Genomic DNA, 18864 nt, shown 5'->3' with positions numbered 1-18864 from the left:
GTGCAGTGTGATGGCAATTGCATCGTCTGTGGATCTATTGGGGCGGTAAGCAAATTTACTTCTGTTTTCAAACCTTTCCTGTGTGAGTAAAAACAAAGAAAAAAGTGGAGGGAAATTTTTGTGGGGAGAGAGGCTGAAATTTGATATAGAGGATGTCTTAATAAAAACAGTTTCAGTGTTGTTAGATTTGTTAGGCTATTGGCTAAAGGTACAGCACAATATTGATTATTGAATTACCTTTGATCTAGTTTTATCGATCACTTTCCTAGCTTGATGACGGGGGGCAGTTTTGCGTACCCACCCACTTATTAAACCAAAATTGCACCCCTTGTATATTGTTCCGTTTTTAAGAAACTGAAAATGTATAATGTCGTAAAGGACATTTTGGTTGTGTCACTTTAATGAACTTTTATGGATCATGATCTGTGAGCAAGCCCATCTCATCTGGATGGTTCAGTAATGTACTATAAATACTTGACCTAAGGTAACTATGGTTGGCGGGATGTACTTTATTCCACTATGTGGCTGATGTGACTCCAGATTAACTGTATCGTTAGTAAGCCACAGAAGAATTTACAGAGCATTCGGAAAGTATTCAGCCACCTCAACTTTTTCCACATTTGTTATGTTACAGCCTTATTCTGAAATTGATTAAATAATTGTTATTCCTCATCAATCTACACACAATACCTCATAATGACAGCACAAAAACAGGTTTTTAGAGATATTTGCAAATGAATTAAATAAAAAACAGAAAGACCTTATTTACTTAAGTATTCAGACCCTTTGCTATGAGACTGGAAATTGAGCTCAGGTGCATCCTGTTTCCATTGATCGTCCTTAAGATATTTCTAGAACTTGATTGGAGTCTACTTGTGGTAAATTCAATTGATTGGACATGATTTGGAAAGGCACACAACTGTTTATATAACCCAATCGAACATGTAAGGGCCTCCCGAGTGGTGCAGCGGTCTAAGGCACTGCAGTGCTAGAGGTGTAACTACACACCCGGGTTCGATCCCGGGATGTATCACAACCGGCCATGAACTAGAGTCCCATAGGGCGGCGCACAATTGGCCCAGCGTCGTCCGGGTTTGGGGAGGGTTTGGCCGGGGTAGGCTGTCATTGTAAATAAGAATGTGTTCTTAAATGACTTGCCTAATTAAATAAAGGTTAAATATAAGGTTTCACAGTTGACAGTGCATGTCAGAGCAAAGACCAAGCCACGAGGTTGGAGGAATTGTCCGTAGAGCTCCAAGACTTTTTGTGTTGAGGCACAGACCTGGGGAAGGGTCCCAAAACATGTCTGCAGCGTTGAAGGTCCCCAAGAACACAGTGGCCTCCATCATTCTTAAATGGAAGAAGTTTGGAACCACCCAGAGTGAGCTGGCCGCCAGGCCAAACTGAGCAATCGGGCAAGAAGGGCCTTGGTCAGGGAGTTGACCAAGAAGCCGATGGTCACTCTGACAGAGTTCCTCTGTGGAGATGGGAGAACCTTCCAGAAGGGCAACCATCTCTGCAGCACTCTACCAATCAGGCCTTTATGGTAGAGTGGCCAGACGGAAGCCACTCCTCAGTAAAAGGCACATAACAGCCGGCTTGGAGTTTGCCAAAAGGCACTTAAAGGACTCTCAGACCATGAGAAACAAGATTCTCTGGTCTGATGAAACCAAGATTGAACTATCTGGCCTGAATGCCAAGCGTCACGTCTGGGGGAAACCTGGCACCATCCCTAAGGTGAAGCATGGCGGTGACAGCATCATGCTGTGGGGATGTTTTTCAGCGGCAGGGACTTGGAGACTAGTCAGGATTGAGAGAAAGATGAATGGAGCAAAGGAAATAGAGATCCTTAATGAAAACCTGCTCCAGAGCACTCAGGACCTGAGACTGGGGCAAAGGTTCACCTTCCAACAGGACATCGACCCTAAGGACAGCCAATACAACGCAGGAATGGCTTCGGGAGAAGTCTCTGAATGTCCTTGAGTGGCCCAATTAGTGCATTGACTGAAACCCAATCGAACATCTCTGGAGAGACCTGAAAATAGCTGTGCAGCGAGTGTGGCGTTCCCCATCCAACCTGACAGAGCTTGAGAGGATCTGTAGAGAAGAATGAGAGAAACTCCACAAATACATGTGTGCCAAGCTTGTAAGCGTCTTACCCAAGAAGACTCGAGGCTGTAATCGCTGCCAAAGGTGTTTCAACAAAGTACTGAGGAAAGGGTCTGAATTCTTATGTAAATGTGATATTTCAGTTTTTATTTGAAACACATTTGCAATTTAAAATATGTATTGACTTTTTTGCTTTGTCATTATGGGGTATTGTTTGTAGATTTTATTTGATTTATTTTGGAATAAGGCTGTTTTTTTGGGGGGGGGGTCTAGGGGTCTGAATACTTTCCGTATGCACTGTAGACTGAATAGACAATATTGTTCTTGTATATTGTATAGCACCGACATTTACTTTGTGCTCAACTGTACTCTACATTCCCTTATTCTAAACCATTTTAAATAGAAGATACAATCCCAAACCTACCACCATGGGTTTCACAAGCTGGCCTGTGTAATGAATGTGGTCAAGGGTTAACATCCAGGTCACGATTGACCTTTTATAATATTGCCCCAGTCTGAGTAGCACCTGTGCCTGTTGCTTCCACCATGTTGCTTCAATTATTTATATATGTCTAGTTTCTCCACGTGCAAACAGTGGGTTAATTGCACACTTTTTTGTAAGTGTACTGTTGTCTGGCAACACTATTTCTTGCCGTGCATGCTGTCTGCATAGTAACACCACCTATACATGCATGTACTGTCATGTATATTACATGACATCAGTTACCATACTTTTATCTTAGAATGTCGGGCACAAAAAGTCTTATGGAATCTCACCGAAAGATCTCGTGTGTGTGTGTGTGTGTGTGTGTGTGTGTGTGTGTGTGTGTGTGTGTGTGTGTGTGTGTGTGTGTGTGTGTGTGTGTGTGTGTGTGTGTGTGTGTGTGTGTGTGTGTGTGTGTGTGTGTGTGTGTGTGTGTCTGTGTGTCTGTGTGTCTGTGTGTGTGTGTGTGTGTGTGTGTGTGTGTGTGTGTGTGTGTGTGAGAGAAAGAGATACATTTTCCAGAGCAGTAGGTGTAACTGAAACCAGCTCAGGAGGCAAACCACTGCTAGAGAACTTTAGAAACACCTATAAATAAACAGACACACATTCTAGTGGCTTTTATGGAGCTATGAGCTCATGGCACCAGGCTTCTTCTGATCCTCTAGGATGTATCTATAGTCTGGATCCTAACAGAATTGTTCTGTTTCACTTTGTTGTGAAGCAATTTAGTTTGGGTCCATACTATAATATTAATGGTTGTAACTCTAAACGAAACCAAATGACAAGTAGCCTAATTCATAGGCTATAACTTTGTGATAAGCGTTTGACCAGGTGCCGTACAAGTAAATACCTGGAAATATATGTTTCCAACCCTGGGTTTAGTGTTCCTAGAAGAGATAGATCATGTTACAAATAAAATGAATAACATCAACCAATCAATCATTTAGAGTGGTGCAAGTTACATACAACGCAGGGGTGCGTGCGTGTGTCAAAGTCCCTTTATCTGCTGTTGGCTCAGGACCCCTGATAACAACCACCTCTTCCCTGACACCTGGCAGGCCATTACATACCATTACCAAATGAACACTGTGAGAGCAGCAGTGTCTGATGAACAGGAAGGCCTCACACCGCAAGAGATGATGAACGTAAGAGATAAATTAAGATAATGATGATGGTATGAGAATTCTAACGTTACCCTTCTTTGTCTGTAGTAATTGACCTTATCTCTTTACCCTCATTGACACTTGACACTATCCTCTTGGATCTCTGACAGTTTCAAGTAGGCCTATCTCACTGGCTGGCCATGAGGCTCATTATTATAGTGTTGTTTAGAATTGACCACAACTCCAGCAAATAACTCAATGAAAGTATGTTTTGGGAAAGGGAATCATCGCTTTAGGTCTGCCCAACAGTATAAATATGTATTGTGAAGGCATACTATTCTGCAACAATGGTCGTCTTGGGTGGACAACCTCCCCAGGACTCGTTTAGTTCAATTTATTAATTCAACCATTAAAAAAACAAAACAAGCACACATAAAACTTGAAAAAGACATAGATGTACATGAATTGAGGATAACTCACAAAGTCTGGGACTTATTTCCATTGTGGTCCTCCTATCAAATTACTACTGCCAGATAATCAGTCATTTGTTGTCACCACAAGGCATGTTTTACATGAGATAACGCCCACAACCTTCTTTTAAAAAAAAGCAGAAATAATGATTTGTGAACAACCATAAATAATATTGGAATTTAACAGAATGCTTTCCTTCACATATCAGTTATGAAAAAGTTAGTGCGCTCATGAAGGATGATTTTCGGTCCGGGGCTCGATACATTTTTAATGAGGCTATCAATACATCTGTATACATTAACAACAATTAGACACTTGTTGTTTTTATGTAACATACTGATTTGTATACTTGTGATACATGTGATATAGTGTAGCCGTTCGCCCTAAGAAAATATTGTATCTTTCAACTAACAAGTAGAAGAATGTGGGGGATCTCGCGCCACGTTAGTTGTCACGGTGACCGTGTACGGTGCATTTTCCGCTCTGCTGTCTTCACCGGAAACAACACGCTGCGGATGATGCTTTTCTACTATGCGGTAGGTAGCGAATGCACTCACTCAATAATTGCATAGGAAGTATATTGATAACGAGGAAGTATATTGATAACGAGCTATTGTAGTTTTACCTAAAACAAACAGTAACAAAGACGTTAACTAGCTAACGTTAACGTGCCCACTGACTGGTGTGTGTTGTGTTTTGTTCTTTCACAGGTGACAATGTGTGTGAGTTGATCAAATCAAATGTGTCACATACACATATTTAGAAGATGTTTTTTAGAAGATGTTTTTGCGGGTGTAGCGAAATGCTTGTGTTCCTGATGTTGATCAAATCCTGACCTTGAATGAATAAAACGTCAGCATTATATTATAAATATATAATTATAAATTATAATTGTTGGCTAAACCAATGAAACCTAGTTATCACGATACTAAATGCATTCTAACGTTACCTGTTGTTTTTTTGTTTTTTTTTGGATTTAATACACGTTTTTGTTGTATAAGTTTATTTTTGCTTAGTTCATCAGTCAATGAAACCAAACCACGATGGGTGATGTCACAGGAAAACGTCTGTCAGATTCTAATTCATTTAGCTGGCCTCTGACTTTCTGGAGTGTGTGTCTCATCTTTTTGAATGTACAACGCTGCTAAATGAGATCAGGCCAGCAAGTTTTAAGTGATGGGGTGAATTTCTGTGCTGTCAGATTGAATTACAGTCTGGTTGACTGGCTGCAGGATTCCAAGGAGAGGTATTTTGGAAATCTGCCCTCAAACCACTATGGAAATTGATATTGCAACTGTAAACAACTAAAAATGGTGTTCTGCTGGGTTTACCTGACTCATGTTTATTATGCTTTTTAGAAGCAGACTTCACAATCATAACCTATGTGTGACTATTTCAGAAAACTATATTCATGATACCAACAGTTCCATGGGCAACAATACGAGGACACAGACGTAGAAACCTTTCTCAAAGGACATGCATCTACGATGTATCCTCTCTACAACAGGCAATATGAGGGTTAGTATGATCTTGACACTGAGATGTTTATGAAAGCTTGCAGTCTTGCGGTGAGTGAGATTACCCTGATGTACGTTCAAAATTAGATAAATGATCCTGCCATTCCACAGGATTTACAGGGGATGACAATGAGATGAGGGTCAACATTCATAGAAGAACATGTCACAGTTCTTTCAGCTACTCATCTTTTGATGATGAAGAGGAGTTGGAGGATGAAGAACAGGTGAAGGCAGCTGCGGAGGAGGAGTGTTCCCACAAGAGTGAAGGTGAGATAGAATCCAAGAACAGGATGGTACATAGCACCAACCATAGCTTGGTTGTTTTGTTTTCACTGTCAAAGGTAGAGCTGTAAGAAATGTTTAAGTCTATTGTATCGTTAAAGTTTCAAAGAACAATGAAATCACTGAATTAACTACATGGTTTGGAAATTAGTTAAACTAACTAACTTTCACCAAACCAATGGAACTTGTAGTTAAACTAGTCGTGAAGCTACAGGTATTGTAACTGCTTCCCAAACTGCTCACCATATTGGCTAAAACCCCAACTTCTTCCCACACAGATGTGTCACGTGTTTCTCCACTACCCAGAACCACCCAGGTGGTATTTGAGATCCAGTCGGGAAGGGCTGTGCCTCGCCTCAGGGAGCCCCGCCACCTGTACGGTGTGTCTGGACATGTGTCCCAAACACTGCCACGCTGGCCTCACGAGTGGGAGGTCATCCCGGGGGAAATTCAGCATATTGGTGAGAATACTACAGATTAAAGAGAAATGGGAGGTCTCAAGGGATGTATAATCATTTAGAGGAAAGCTAGACTTTAGGCCAGAGTCAATATCACATTACAAGAGCACTTCATGTACTGAAAAGAGATTCAGGAAAAGCTCTCTCAATCTTAGATCCAAAGAGCACCTTTTTTATTTATATATATTTTTTACAAGCAAAGCAGCACTTCCTATTTTGTCTTCTCTATTCTCTCTGTCCCTTGTCTGTTGTCTGTTGTCAGAGTGGGCTCCTCCCTTCCCAGAGCCGCTGTGTGCTCAGATGAACACCAGCGAGTGGCTGAGACCAGAGTCTGAAGAGGAAGGCACCGTTGTGTATGACACACAGAGAAGTAACTCAAATAAAATCAAATGTCCACTCTGTCAATCACTGAGCTCTTCCACACACCTGCCTGGGAACAAATAGAAGGCTGTTTGTTTTGTTTGGAGCTTCAGATGGGTGGGGGGGGGGTACTCCAATGATTCCATTTCTCCAGTCAAGACAAATCAAGTGCACATGGATAGAAACAAATGCTCATCCCCAGGACACGTCATGTGTCTCTTTGTTTTAAATGTCCTTGTCTGTGCAGATAAAGATAACTACTTCCTGGGTTCTCGTGTGGGGGGCCGTCGCTCCTCTCTGACCGCTGCTGCTGTGTCTCTCTCTGGCCCTGATGACATCACTCTGCTGTTCGAGGGACGCTTCGAGAGTGGCAACCTGCTGAAAGCAACCAGGGTGTGAGTACAGAGCATCCATAAGTACTGTAAACCCTCACACTGTCATTCAAAGTTATGAGTGAATGCATGTTCACTCACCAACAACCTATTTTCTGTGTTGTGTGATTTGATTTCAATCCTCGTATGTTGTCACACATCCTAGTTCTGAGTGAATGAATGTCCCCAGTCATTTTCATTCTGTATAATCTTATTTAATTTCATTCCAGTGGTGAATTTGATTATGAGCTCTCCCTGCGGACGGACCTGTACACAGAGAAGCACACTCAGTGGTTCTACTTCCGGGTGAGGAACACGAGGGCGGGGGTTCGTTACCGCTTCACCATCACCAACCTGCTGAAGGTAGGTAGTTATTACCATTTTTACTGGGACTCTTTTCCCTCACGTCTATTCTCTTCTCTTTTTATGTTGTGAAGTATTTTACAACATGTTCATATGACACACAGTAGCTTAACACTTAATAAGTAATAATAATGAATAGATGTTGATTTGAAGGTGACCAGTCTGTATGAAGAGGGGCAGCTGCCTCTGCTCTACTCTGAGGAGGAGGCCCGGATCCAGGGGGTGGGCTGGCACCGCGTGGGCCAACAGGTCTCCTACCAACGTAACGGACGGCACCACGCCGACCAGCCCTGCTACTCCCTCTCCTGGACCTTTTGCTTCCCTTATGACCAGGTAAAGGGAAAGAACCAGGCTCAACTCTTATCCTCTTGTCTTGTGTAAATCAATGAAACGGTGCTTGGAGCCAACAATCAATCCCATCATTAAATGAAAAGGGCCAGCTCTGACTTTAATCCTTTGTCCACATTCTGATTGTACCCACAGTTTCAGAAATATGTCTACACATGGTATTAAAATATGTCATATCCATCCACTGTGTCCGCATTGTGAATAGATTTCCTGGTCCGTCCCTGTATGCATATTATTCGACAAGTATTATTTCAAAAATAATATGGATGTATTTATTTACATTTTACATATTGATGCCGTAAGTCAATAGTGCCACCTGTCAATGATTTTAGAAGGAGGGATAATAACTATTTAAATGGTGTGTCCAGATCTGTTTACACTTGTAAGATATCCAGACATAATGCCTGTCTGAATACCTCCTGAGTTGGTCAGGAAGATCTGATCACAATGCATTTTTTAATTGTCTACACTTGTCTAAAAATGTGGGCCCAATCAGAATGTGGACAAGATCAGAACAAAGGATGCATGTTAGAACCAGGTATAAATGGGGATTTTGTTGTCATTTTCTTTGGCTTATTTAAGCAACATGTTACAATATATCAATATATATTATACTTCTCTTCAAATACACAATATAATACATTGTATTTACAATAGAGTGAAGTTGTTATTATTGTTACCTTGATCAGGACACCTGTTACCTGGCCCACTGCTTCCCTTACACCTACTCCAACCTGTGGGCCCACCTGTCCAAGATCGAGCGGGACCCCCACCGCTCGCGGTTCTGTAAGGTGCGGACTCTGTGCCGGTCGCTGGCGGGTAACCTGGTTCCGGTGCTGACGGTGACCAACCCATCCCACCGTGAGGACAGGATTCACAAGCCTGCTGTGGTGCTGACCGCCCGGATACACCCCGGCGAGACCAACAGGTAGAGACCAATGGGTAGAGACCAACAGGTAGAGACCAACGGGTAGAGACCAACGGGTACAGACCAACGGGTAGAGACCAACGGGTACAGACCAACGGGTAGAGACCAACGGGTAGAGACCAACGGGTAGAGACCAACGGGTACAGACCAACGGGTAGAGACCAACGGGTACAGACCAACGGGTAGAGACCAACGGGTACAGACCAACGGGTAGAGACCAACGGGTAGAGACCAACGGGTAGAGACCAACAGGTAGAGACCAACGGGTAGAGACCAACGGGTAGAGACCAACGGGTACAGACCAACGGGTAGAGACCAACGGGTACAGACCAACAGGTAGAGACCAACGGGTACAGACCAACGGGTAGAGACCAACGGGTACAGACCAACGGGTAGAGACCAACGGGTACAGACCAACGGGTAGAGACCAACGGGTACAGACCAACGGGTAGAGACCAACGGGTACAGACCAACGGGTGCACTGCTTCCAGGCTCAGAGTTGAGGTTGAGGTCTCTGTTTAGTGCACTGCTTCCAGGCCCAGAGTTGAGGTTGAGGTCTCTGTATAGTGCACTGCTTCCAGGCCCAGAGTTGAGATTGAGGTCTCTGTTTAGTGCACTGCTTCCAGGCCCAGAGTTGAGGTTGAGGTCTTTGTTTAGTGCACTGCTTCCAGGCCCAGAGTTGAGGTTGAGGTCTCTGTATAGTGCACCGTTTCCCATCCCAGAGTTGAGGTTGAGGTCTTTGTTTAGTGCACTGCTTCCAGGCCCAGAGTTGAGGTTGAGGTCTCTGTATAGTGCACCGTTTCCCATCCCAGAGTTGAGGTTGAGGTCTCTGTATAGTGCACCGTTTCCCATCCCAGAGTTGAGGTTGAGGTCTCTGTATAGTGCACCGTTTCCCATCCCAGAGTTGAGGTTGAGGTCTCTGTATAGTGCACTGCTTTTGACCAAATTCAGAGTCCTGATTTCTTTATTGCCACGCGATCTAAGTGAAGTGTTATTTTCATTCCGTAAAGCATGGTAGGATAACTCTGATAGAGTGCCATACTATACATCAAATATACAACCGACCAACAGCTCCTGGGTGATGAGGGGTATCCTGAACTTCCTGCTGGGAGACTCTCTGGATGCGGCGCTACTCCGAGATGCCTTCGTCTTCAAGCTGGTGCCCATGCTGAACCCGGACGGGGTTATAGTAGGAAACTACCGCTGCTCGCTGACCGGACGTGACCTCAACCGCAACTACAAGTCCATCCTCAGAGACTCCTTCCCTACTGTGTGGGCCACACACACAATGGTCCAGAGGTACCAATCAATCAGTTAACCAATCAACCAATCTATCAGTTAGCCAATCAATCAGTTAAACAATCAACCAATCTATCCATAAATCAGTTAAACAATCCAATCAGTTAACCAATCAGTCAGTTAACCAATCAACCAATCTATCCATAAATCAGTTAAACAATCCAATCAGTTAACCAATCAATCAGTTAACCAATCATTCAGACAATTTGATCAAACAATAATAGCACATATGTTCTCCAGACTGTGTGAGGAGCGTAAGGTGCTGCTGTACTGTGATCTCCATGGACACAGCCGTAAACACAACGTCTTCACCTACGGCTGTGAGAACCCCCGGCCCGCTGACAGACACCCTCACGAACGAGTCTTCCCTCTGATGCTCAGCAAGAATTGCCCTGACATGGTTCATTACTCTTCCTCACTCATTGTTTTAGTCAAGACGAGGTTCCGTATCCACAAAGTGTCTCAGAGTATGTGCTGATCTAGGATCAGGTCCCCCACTGTACATGTAATCTTATTCATTCTGATCTAAAAGGCTAATCTGATCCTAGAGCTGCGCTCCTACTCTGAGACACTTTATGAACACAACCCCAATTGAGATGAAATGGCTGAGATAAGATTACACAGTTTAAACAGAATTTAGCTTGATCTGAACTGCCTAGTTCTTTCTCATGTTGGCTGTTGGGGCTTTCCAAGATTCAGCTAATCTTGTGTGTCCTCAGTTCTCGTTCGGGAGCTGTAAGTTCAAGGTACAGCGCAGTAAGGAGGGAACAGGCAGAGTGTCTCTGTGGAGGCTGGGGGTCCTCAACTCCTTCACCCTGGAGACATCGTTCTGTGGCTCCAACATCGGTAAGGATATCCACGGCAGCGTAGCCTAGTGGTTAGAGCGTTGGACTAGTAACCGAAAGGTTGCAAGTTCAAATCCCTGAGCTGGCAAGGTACAAATCTGTCATTCTGCCCCTGAACAAGGCAGTTAACCCACTGTTCCTAGGCCGTCATTGAAAATAAGAATTTGTTCTTAACTTACTTGCCTGGTTAAAAAAATTAAAATAAAGGATTGCTGTCTATCTAGCAGAAGAGACAGTGGAGACAGATTTTTCTACCAAACGTTAGTTACATTTTTATTTATTTATTTATTTCACCTTTATTTAACCAGGTAGGCTAGTTGAGAACAAGTTCTAATTTGCAACTGCGACCTGGCCAAGATAAAGCGTAGCAATTCGACACGTACAACAACACAAAGTTACACATGGAATAAATAAAACATACAGTCAAAAAAAAAAAAAAAAAAATCTATATACAGTGAGTGAATGGAAAGGAAACATTTCATAGGCATATTATTACTAAAGTACTTGATTCAGAGTGAACTCTGCACGTCTCAGAGTTTACAAGTCAGATTCAGACCAAAGATGTTCACTTTTGGTTGGATTCCAGGTAAGAGGAAGGGGACCCATTTCAGTACTCAGGACCTAGAGATGTTGGGGGCTCAGTTCTGTGACACACTACTGGACTACTGTGACCCGGACCGGACAAAGGTGGGACCAGAATCGGACACAACTGTCTGTAGTCCTGCCGATATCTGCTTGTCCACAGTGTAAGCACAGTAGCTATACTGAAACAGATCTCACTGGCGTGTTGTTTCTGCAGTACAGCGCGTGTTTGAGAGAGCTACAGGAGATCATGAGACAGGAGGCAGGTTTGCCAATAGACAACAAGCCTACAGATACCTTACTGACCGACCATGAGGCCAGCACCAGTGGATCCAACAGCTCCCAGACGGACGGGCCTCCTACTCACCTCCAGGCCTTCAACAAGGTAGTAACAGTAGTATTACTGTCTCGCTCACGAAACGTTTTTTGTCTCTGGGAAGTGTTTTTCGAGGTGACTAATAACCCACCGGTCTGTTTGTATTCTCTCTATAACACAGATGACGTCCCGTAAGAAGCTGAAGTCCAAGAAGGAGAGGAACAGATCTCCCCTGGTCAGAGCCAGGGAGAGAGAGGAAAATGGGGTGAGTATCGTCAGTGGAATGTTTGTGTCATTCTCTCTCTCAATATGGACGACACTGTCAGATTTGTCCTTTTGAAGTACAGATCAGTTTCCTTTGTTAGTTCATCTTAGTAAGCTTGATTTTTGCTATCCTTTTACGTTACAGGATAATGGTGTCAAAAAGACGTTGAAGAAAAGCAAATATGTATTGAAGCCTGTAAGTCCCATGCTTTTAACATCATAGGCAATGAAAATGAAGAGGAACTCCCAAGTACAGTGCGTTTGGAAAGTTTTCACACCCCTTCCCTTTTCCCACATTTTGTTAGTTACAGCCTTATTCTAAAATTACCTCATCCATCTACACACAATACCCCATAATGACATCACAATACCCCATAATGACATCACAATACCTCATAATGACATCACAATACCCCGTAATGACATCACAATACCCCATAATGATAAAGTGAAAACAGATTTTTAGACATTTTTGCAAATTTATTACAAATAAAAAACAGAAATACCTTATTTACATAAGTGTTCAGACCCTTTGCTATGAGACTTGAAATTGAGCTCAGGTGCATCCTGTTTCCATTGATCGTCCTTGAGATGTTTCTACAACTGAATTGGAGTCCACCTGTGGTAAATTCAATTGATTGGACATGATTTGGAAAGGCACACACATGTTTATATAAGGTCCCTCAGTTGACAGTGCAAGTCAGAGCAAAAACCAAGCCATGAGGTTGAAGGAATTGTCCATAGAGCTCTGAGACAGGATTGTGTCGAGGCACAGATCTGGGGAAGGGTACCAAAAAATGTCTGCAGCATCAGGCCTTTATGTTAGAGTGGCCAGACAGAAAGCCACTGCTCAGTAAAAGACACATGACAGCCCGCTTGGTTTGAAACAAGATTCTTTGGTCTGATGAAACCAAGATTGAACTCTTTGGCCTGAATGCCAAGCGTCATGTCTGGAGGAAACCTTGCACAATCCCTACGGTGAAGCATGGTGGTGGCAGCATCATGCTGTGGGGATGTTTTTCAGAGGCAGTGACTGAGAGACTAGTCAGGATCGAGGGAAAGATAAACGGAGCAAAGTACAGAGAGATCCTTGATGAAAACCTGCTCCAGAGAACTGAAGACCTCAGACTGGGACGAAGGTTCACCTGCCAGCAGGACAACGACCCCAAGCACACAGCCAAAACAATGCAGGGGTGACTTCGGGACAAGTCTCTGAATGTCCTTGAGTGGCCCAGCCAAAGGCCGGACTTGAACCCGATCCAACATCTCTAGAGAGACCTGAAAATAGCTGTGCAGCAACGCTCCCCATCCAACCTGACAGAGCAAAGAGGATCTGCAGAGAGTAATGGGAGAAACTTCCCAAATACAGATGTGCCAAGCTTGTAGCGTCATACCCAAGACTTGAGGCTGGAATCGCTGCCAAAGGTGCTTCAACAAAGTACTGAGTAAAGGGTCTTAATACTTATGTAAATGTGATGTTTCAGTTTTGTATATTTATTTTGTGAAAATAAATTTTGCTTTGTTATTATGGGGTGTTGTGTGTTGATTGATCAGAGAAAAAATCTTTTGAATCCATTTTAGAATAAGGCTGTAACGTAACAAAATGTGGAAAAAGTCAAGTGGTTTGAATACTTCTGAATGCACTGTACATATTGATAAATGTGCACACCTGAACATGTGTATAGCATGGATGGAATATGTTAGGACAAAGGCCATAATCAGCTAACCACTTGGGGCCATTAGCACTTGTTAGTGTGACTGACATGGAGCTAGCAAGTCCTTCTCCTCTGCCAGCCTACCCTGACCCTGACCCTGACCCTGACCATTACCCTGACCATTACCCTGCCCTGCCCTGCCCTGCCCTGCCCTGACCCGGACCATGACCCTGACCCTGACCCTGCTCACCAATCTGATGAAAAGGAAATGCATGTCAGGTGAAACAGGAACTGGTGGATAGATGTACGAGGGAGGGCTACGCTCTTAGAAAAAAAAGATACCATTTCGAACCCTTAGAAGAACCCCTTTTAGTTCCAGGTAGAACCCTTTTGGTTCCATGTAGAACCTTTTTTAGTTCCAGGTAGATCCCTTTTGGTTCCATGTAGATCCCTTTTTAGTTCCAGGTATAACCCCTTTGGTTCCATGTAGAACCCTTTCCACAGAGGATTTTACATGGAACTCAAAAGGGTTCTACCTGGAACCCCCCTAAATATCCTCCCACTGCCTTTTTTCCAAGAGTGTAGAGAGTGTGGTGCCACTTACACAACCATTGTGTGGTGTCTCCTCTAAGGTTATGTTAATGTTTTTTGTGCAGTCAAAGGATCTGTTGTATTAGCTACAGCCATTGTGTCAAATGTGTTGTACATCAGTTGTAGAACCTGAGTGTGTATGGGGCCTCTGTTTGTGTTCCAGTTAAAGGCTCCTCCAGCAGTGCCCAGGAGGGAACCTCCAAAATGGAGGGAGAGACAACTGGTCCCCCCTGAGCCCAGTCCTCCAGATAAGAAGGCAGTCTATCGTTCCTTCTGAACGGAGAGAAAGACTGTTACACTGGTTATATTTTTCATCATTCTCTTACCCCCCTCAAGTGGTGTAGGAGAATACTGCGTTCCCACGTTCACACTCACGACATGATATTCATTTGAACCACTGAAAGTCTGTTTTCTCCTGTTGAGCATGTAAATAAGCATTCCTCTTAAGCATGTGTTTATTTCTGCATCCCTCAGTTATTCCTTTATCATGATGATACATGTTCAGAGCATGTATCACCGTCCTCCCTGCGTGTTTCCTCCAGGTATCTGTCCTATACCTTGTCTTTGACACAAAGAAGCCGGCCATGACATCGAAGGTAGAACTCTTATTGACAGGTCAAAGCCGACAACACTTTGTTTTACACTACAGTACGTTATTTGAAAGATTGGCTTGTCTTGGTTTCGATTTTACAGTCGGAGTACCTGCAGCACCTGATGGCTGATTATGTGAGGAGCAGGATGCAGTTGACCCTCAATGGTAGAGTAGGTCTTTTCAACGTCTTCTGCTCTGCTCTCCTCTCCTCTCCTCTCCTCTTCTCTTCTCTTCTCTTCTCCTCTCCTCTCTTTTCCTCTCTTCTCCTCTCCTCTCTTTTCCTCTTCTCTCCTCTCCTCTCCTCTCCTCTCCTCTCCTCTCCTCTCCTCTCCTCTTCTCTTCTCTTCTCTTCTCTTCTCTTCTCTTCTCTTCTCTTCTCTTCTCTTCTCTTCTCCTCTCCTCTCCTCTCCTCTCCTCTCCTCTCCTCTCCTCTCCTCTCCTCTCCTCTCCTCTTCTCTTCTCCTCTCCTCTCCTCTCCTCTTCTCTTCTCTTCTCCTCTCCTCTTTTCCTCTCTTCTCTCTTTTCCTCTCTTTTCCTCTTCTCTTTGCTTCTCTTCTCTGCCTTCAATACTTCTCTCTGTAACACCACATACCTGCCTCTCATTACTAATCTGTATCCATCCATCCCATCTTGTCCATGTTGCACTGTAGGCTACGACTGGGGTCCTTGCCAGTGCCCCCAGGCCACTCACCTGCCCCACTCACAACTTCCCCGGGACAACAGAGACAGGGAGCGACTGCCCGGCCTGGCTAATCTGCCTGTAGGAGACAAGTCCATCAGAAGGCTCTCCCCAGTCCAGTGTAAGCAGAGAGTGGTAGATGGAACTGTTACAGCCATAGGATCAAAATGACTAGAAAGGGCATTGCAATTGAATTCAAAGCGTACCAGTCAAATTAACATTGTCTGAGACGTTGTTGTCGTTTTTTTTTAGAAATGGGCATTTCTGCTCTCTTTGACATACTGTATGTGAAAAGCATTCTATTTATTCTAAATTCTTATCTCTCTCTCAACAGGGAGAGGACCCACATCCTACACCGCCCCATCCAGCCTGCAGCTCCCATCCAACAGGTAAAGACACATAGTTACCCATTGATATACATAAATATAGATACGTAGATGTACAAATGTTGACCTACCTTCAGTAAACATACAATAGTAGACATTATAGGTGTGTGTGTGTGTCTGTGTCTGTGTGTGTGTGTGTGTGTGTGGTGTGTGTGTGGTGTGTGTGTGTGTGTGTGTGTGTGTGTGTGTGTGTGTAGTCAGGCGAAGTGCAGCATAGCTCAGGGACACCAGTGTAAGTGCCAGCTGTGGTACGGTCTAGGACTGACGGAGGACAGGACTGGGAGGACAACAACAGGACTCAGGAAGACCAAGGATATCAGTGGCAGCCACTAGAAAATACATAGCCTTTATTCTCCACAGACAGACCTCACACAGTAACCCTCGCTCTACCTGTCCAAGATCACTCATTAAACGTGCTATAATTTGTGTGTTGTTTGTTTACTTGTTTACAAGCTTTATCTGTTGTTGTCTTATTTAATTTCACCCAGTTTAGTATCTCAATAGATTACCTCAAATAGACAGTCAAATATCCACCAACAAAAGCCTGTTTGATATGTTATTCCTCTCACACTAAGATGCTCTTAGAGTACTCTGGTACAATACACTCTCCAAGAGTCAGTAGTACAAGGAGATAAACCGACAGTTGGACAGACACCAGATGGTCTCCATATTCCGAACAGAAACACAGGCTAACACAACAGCGGCTGTTATCCTTTACACACATTGCCACACAAGATAAAAACATAGATGGCGGTTGTCCAAAGTGAGTGAAGAGTTAGGAGGTACAGGTAGATTACAGGAGGTAGATTACAGGAGGCTGATTACAGGAGGTAGATTACAGGAGGTAGATTACAGGAGGCTGATTACAGGAGGTAGATTACAGGAGGCTGATTACAGGAGGTAGATTACAGGAGGTAGATTACAGGAGGCTGATTACAGGAGGTAGATTACAGGAGGCTGATTACAGGAGGTAGATTACAGGAGGCTGATTACAGGAGGTAGATTACAGGAGGCTGATTACAGGAGGTAGATTACAGGAGGCTGATTACAGGAGGCTGATTACAGGAGGTAGATTACAGGAGGCTGATTACAGGAGGCTGATTACAGGAGGTAGATTACAGGAGGTAGATTACAGGAGGTAGATTACAGGAGGCTGATTACAGAAGGTAGATTACAGGAGGTAGATTACAGGAGGTAGATTACAGGAGGCTGATTACAGAAGGTAGATTACAGGAGGCTGATTACAGGAGGCTGATTACAGGAGGCTGAGGATGAAACAAACTGCCATTTATTAACACATTTCATCAACAGTATATTCACTACCATGTTTTGACATACAGGATTGGGGTCAATTCCATTTCAGTTGAGGAAATAAGCATGAAAATCTGATTCCAATTCTCCCTTTGTTTTTCACTTAATTTTACTTCCTGAATATTTCCTAAATTAAAATGTAATTGATCCCAACCCTGGTGACATGCCAAACCCATTTCACCTTAGGATGGATGTATTGAATCTCTGTTGATAGATTCCCTCCACTGCCCCCAGTTCCTGTAAGGGGGTTTGTCTCTGAGCCCAAGGAGCTACCCAGCATGTCAGCAGGGATGGAATGGCTGTATCTGAGACCACCCTGCTCCATATTCACCCACCTGGGGACCGACTCAGACTCAGGAGCCTGTTTCCAAAGGTGAGTGGCATTTCATTAGCCTGATCCCAGGTCTGTTTGGGTTCCAAAAGTTACTTCAGCATACAAAACAACTGAAACAAACAAAAAGTTTAAATCGATTAATCAAATTAATGTAATGAAATTTTAATCTCATTCCTGTCGGAACACAGCGGAATTTTAATTCCAGTTTACAATATATAAATAGCCAGTACAGAATACTGTTAGTTTCTGACAATAAAACAAGTTTAACATTAAAACAATAATGTTACTCCCCTTTTTATCCTGTATACAGCACATGTCATTCTGATCCGGCAAGAATGACACGCAAAAAGAAGAAGCGGAAAGTAACTGAAGAAATGAAAAGAAACAGATCGGTACATCGTCAACACAACAAGACCACATCAGGAACCTCATCGATTAATGTGAGCGAATGTACTGCATTGTAATGTAATACTATATACTGAATCAATATTCATATTCAGACCGTATGAAGTTATTTTAAGTGTTAAAAACATCACACAATAATTACAGTTGAAGTCAGAATTTTACATACACTAAAGGTTGGAGTCAATAAAACTAGTTTTTAAACCATTCCACAAATTTCTTGTTAACGAACTATAGTTTTGGCAAGTCGGTAAGGACATCTACTTTGTGCATGACACAAGTAATTTTTCCAACAATTGTTTACAGACAGATTATTTCACTTATAATTCACTGTATCACAATTCCAGTGGGTCATAAGTTTACATACACTAAGTTGACTGTGCCTTTAAACAGCTTGAAAAATTCCAGAAAATTATGTCATGGCTTTAGAAGCTTCTGCTAGGCTATTTGACATTATTTGAGTCAATTGGAGGGGTACCTGTGGATGTATTTCAAGGCCTACCTTCAAACTCAGTGCCTCTATGCTTGACATCATGGGAAAATCAAAAGAAATCAGCCAAGACCTCGGAAAAAAAATTGTAGCCCTCTACAAGTCTGGTTCATCCATGGGAGCAATTTCCAAAACTTTTGAAGGTGCCATGTTCATCTGTACAAACAATAGTACAAGATGGTAACTACTAACAATTGGATACCACGAAATTGGGGAGAAAATAAAAATAAAATCAAAAAGTTTCCCCTACCCCTAAATAGTAGCTAGGCTGTTGTCTATTCTCATGTGACAGATGACACATAAATATACCATACATTATTTGAG

The 18864-nt window shown here is 43.2% G+C and overlaps 1 protein-coding gene across 1 annotated transcript; it reads left to right on the top strand.

Moving 5' to 3' along the window:
* The first annotated feature begins 5477 nt into the window (after positions 1–5477).
* On the top strand, positions 5478–18252 carry LOC135509790 (cytosolic carboxypeptidase 2-like). Its single transcript, XM_064930689.1, has 22 exons — positions 5478–5685; positions 5796–5951; positions 6245–6427; positions 6687–6794; positions 7032–7179; positions 7386–7518; positions 7672–7851; positions 8556–8794; positions 9866–10093; positions 10334–10493; positions 10813–10939; positions 11525–11625; positions 11738–11905; positions 12018–12101; positions 12246–12296; positions 14510–14612; positions 14854–14942; positions 15040–15103; positions 15589–15738; positions 15952–16006; positions 17529–17687; positions 17959–18252. The coding sequence occupies exons 1-22, from the start codon at positions 5655–5657 to the stop codon at positions 18110–18112; spliced, it is 2871 nt and encodes a 956-aa protein (XP_064786761.1). The 5' UTR covers positions 5478–5654; the 3' UTR covers positions 18113–18252.
* Positions 18253–18864: the final 612 nt, after the last annotated feature.

The sequence above is a fragment of the Oncorhynchus masou genome, chromosome 22 (assembly GCF_036934945.1).
Source record: "Oncorhynchus masou masou isolate Uvic2021 chromosome 22, UVic_Omas_1.1, whole genome shotgun sequence".
Taxonomy (NCBI): Eukaryota; Metazoa; Chordata; class Actinopteri; order Salmoniformes; family Salmonidae; genus Oncorhynchus; species Oncorhynchus masou.
The sequence above is the reverse complement of the archived record's forward strand: the minus strand, read 5'-3'. Positions and strand labels throughout refer to the sequence as shown.

Excerpts from the sequence above, each read along its gene's own strand:
- LOC135509790 (XM_064930689.1), top strand. The coding sequence starts at position 5,655 with ATGTATCCTCTCTACAACAGGCAATATGAGG. Across the intron at positions 8,795-9,865 it reads CACCCCGGCGAGACCAACAG|CTCCTGGGTGATGAGGGGTA; the intron begins GTAGAGACCAAT and ends ACCGACCAACAG. Across the intron at positions 14,943-15,039 it reads AGCCGGCCATGACATCGAAG|TCGGAGTACCTGCAGCACCT; the intron begins GTAGAACTCTTA and ends TCGATTTTACAG.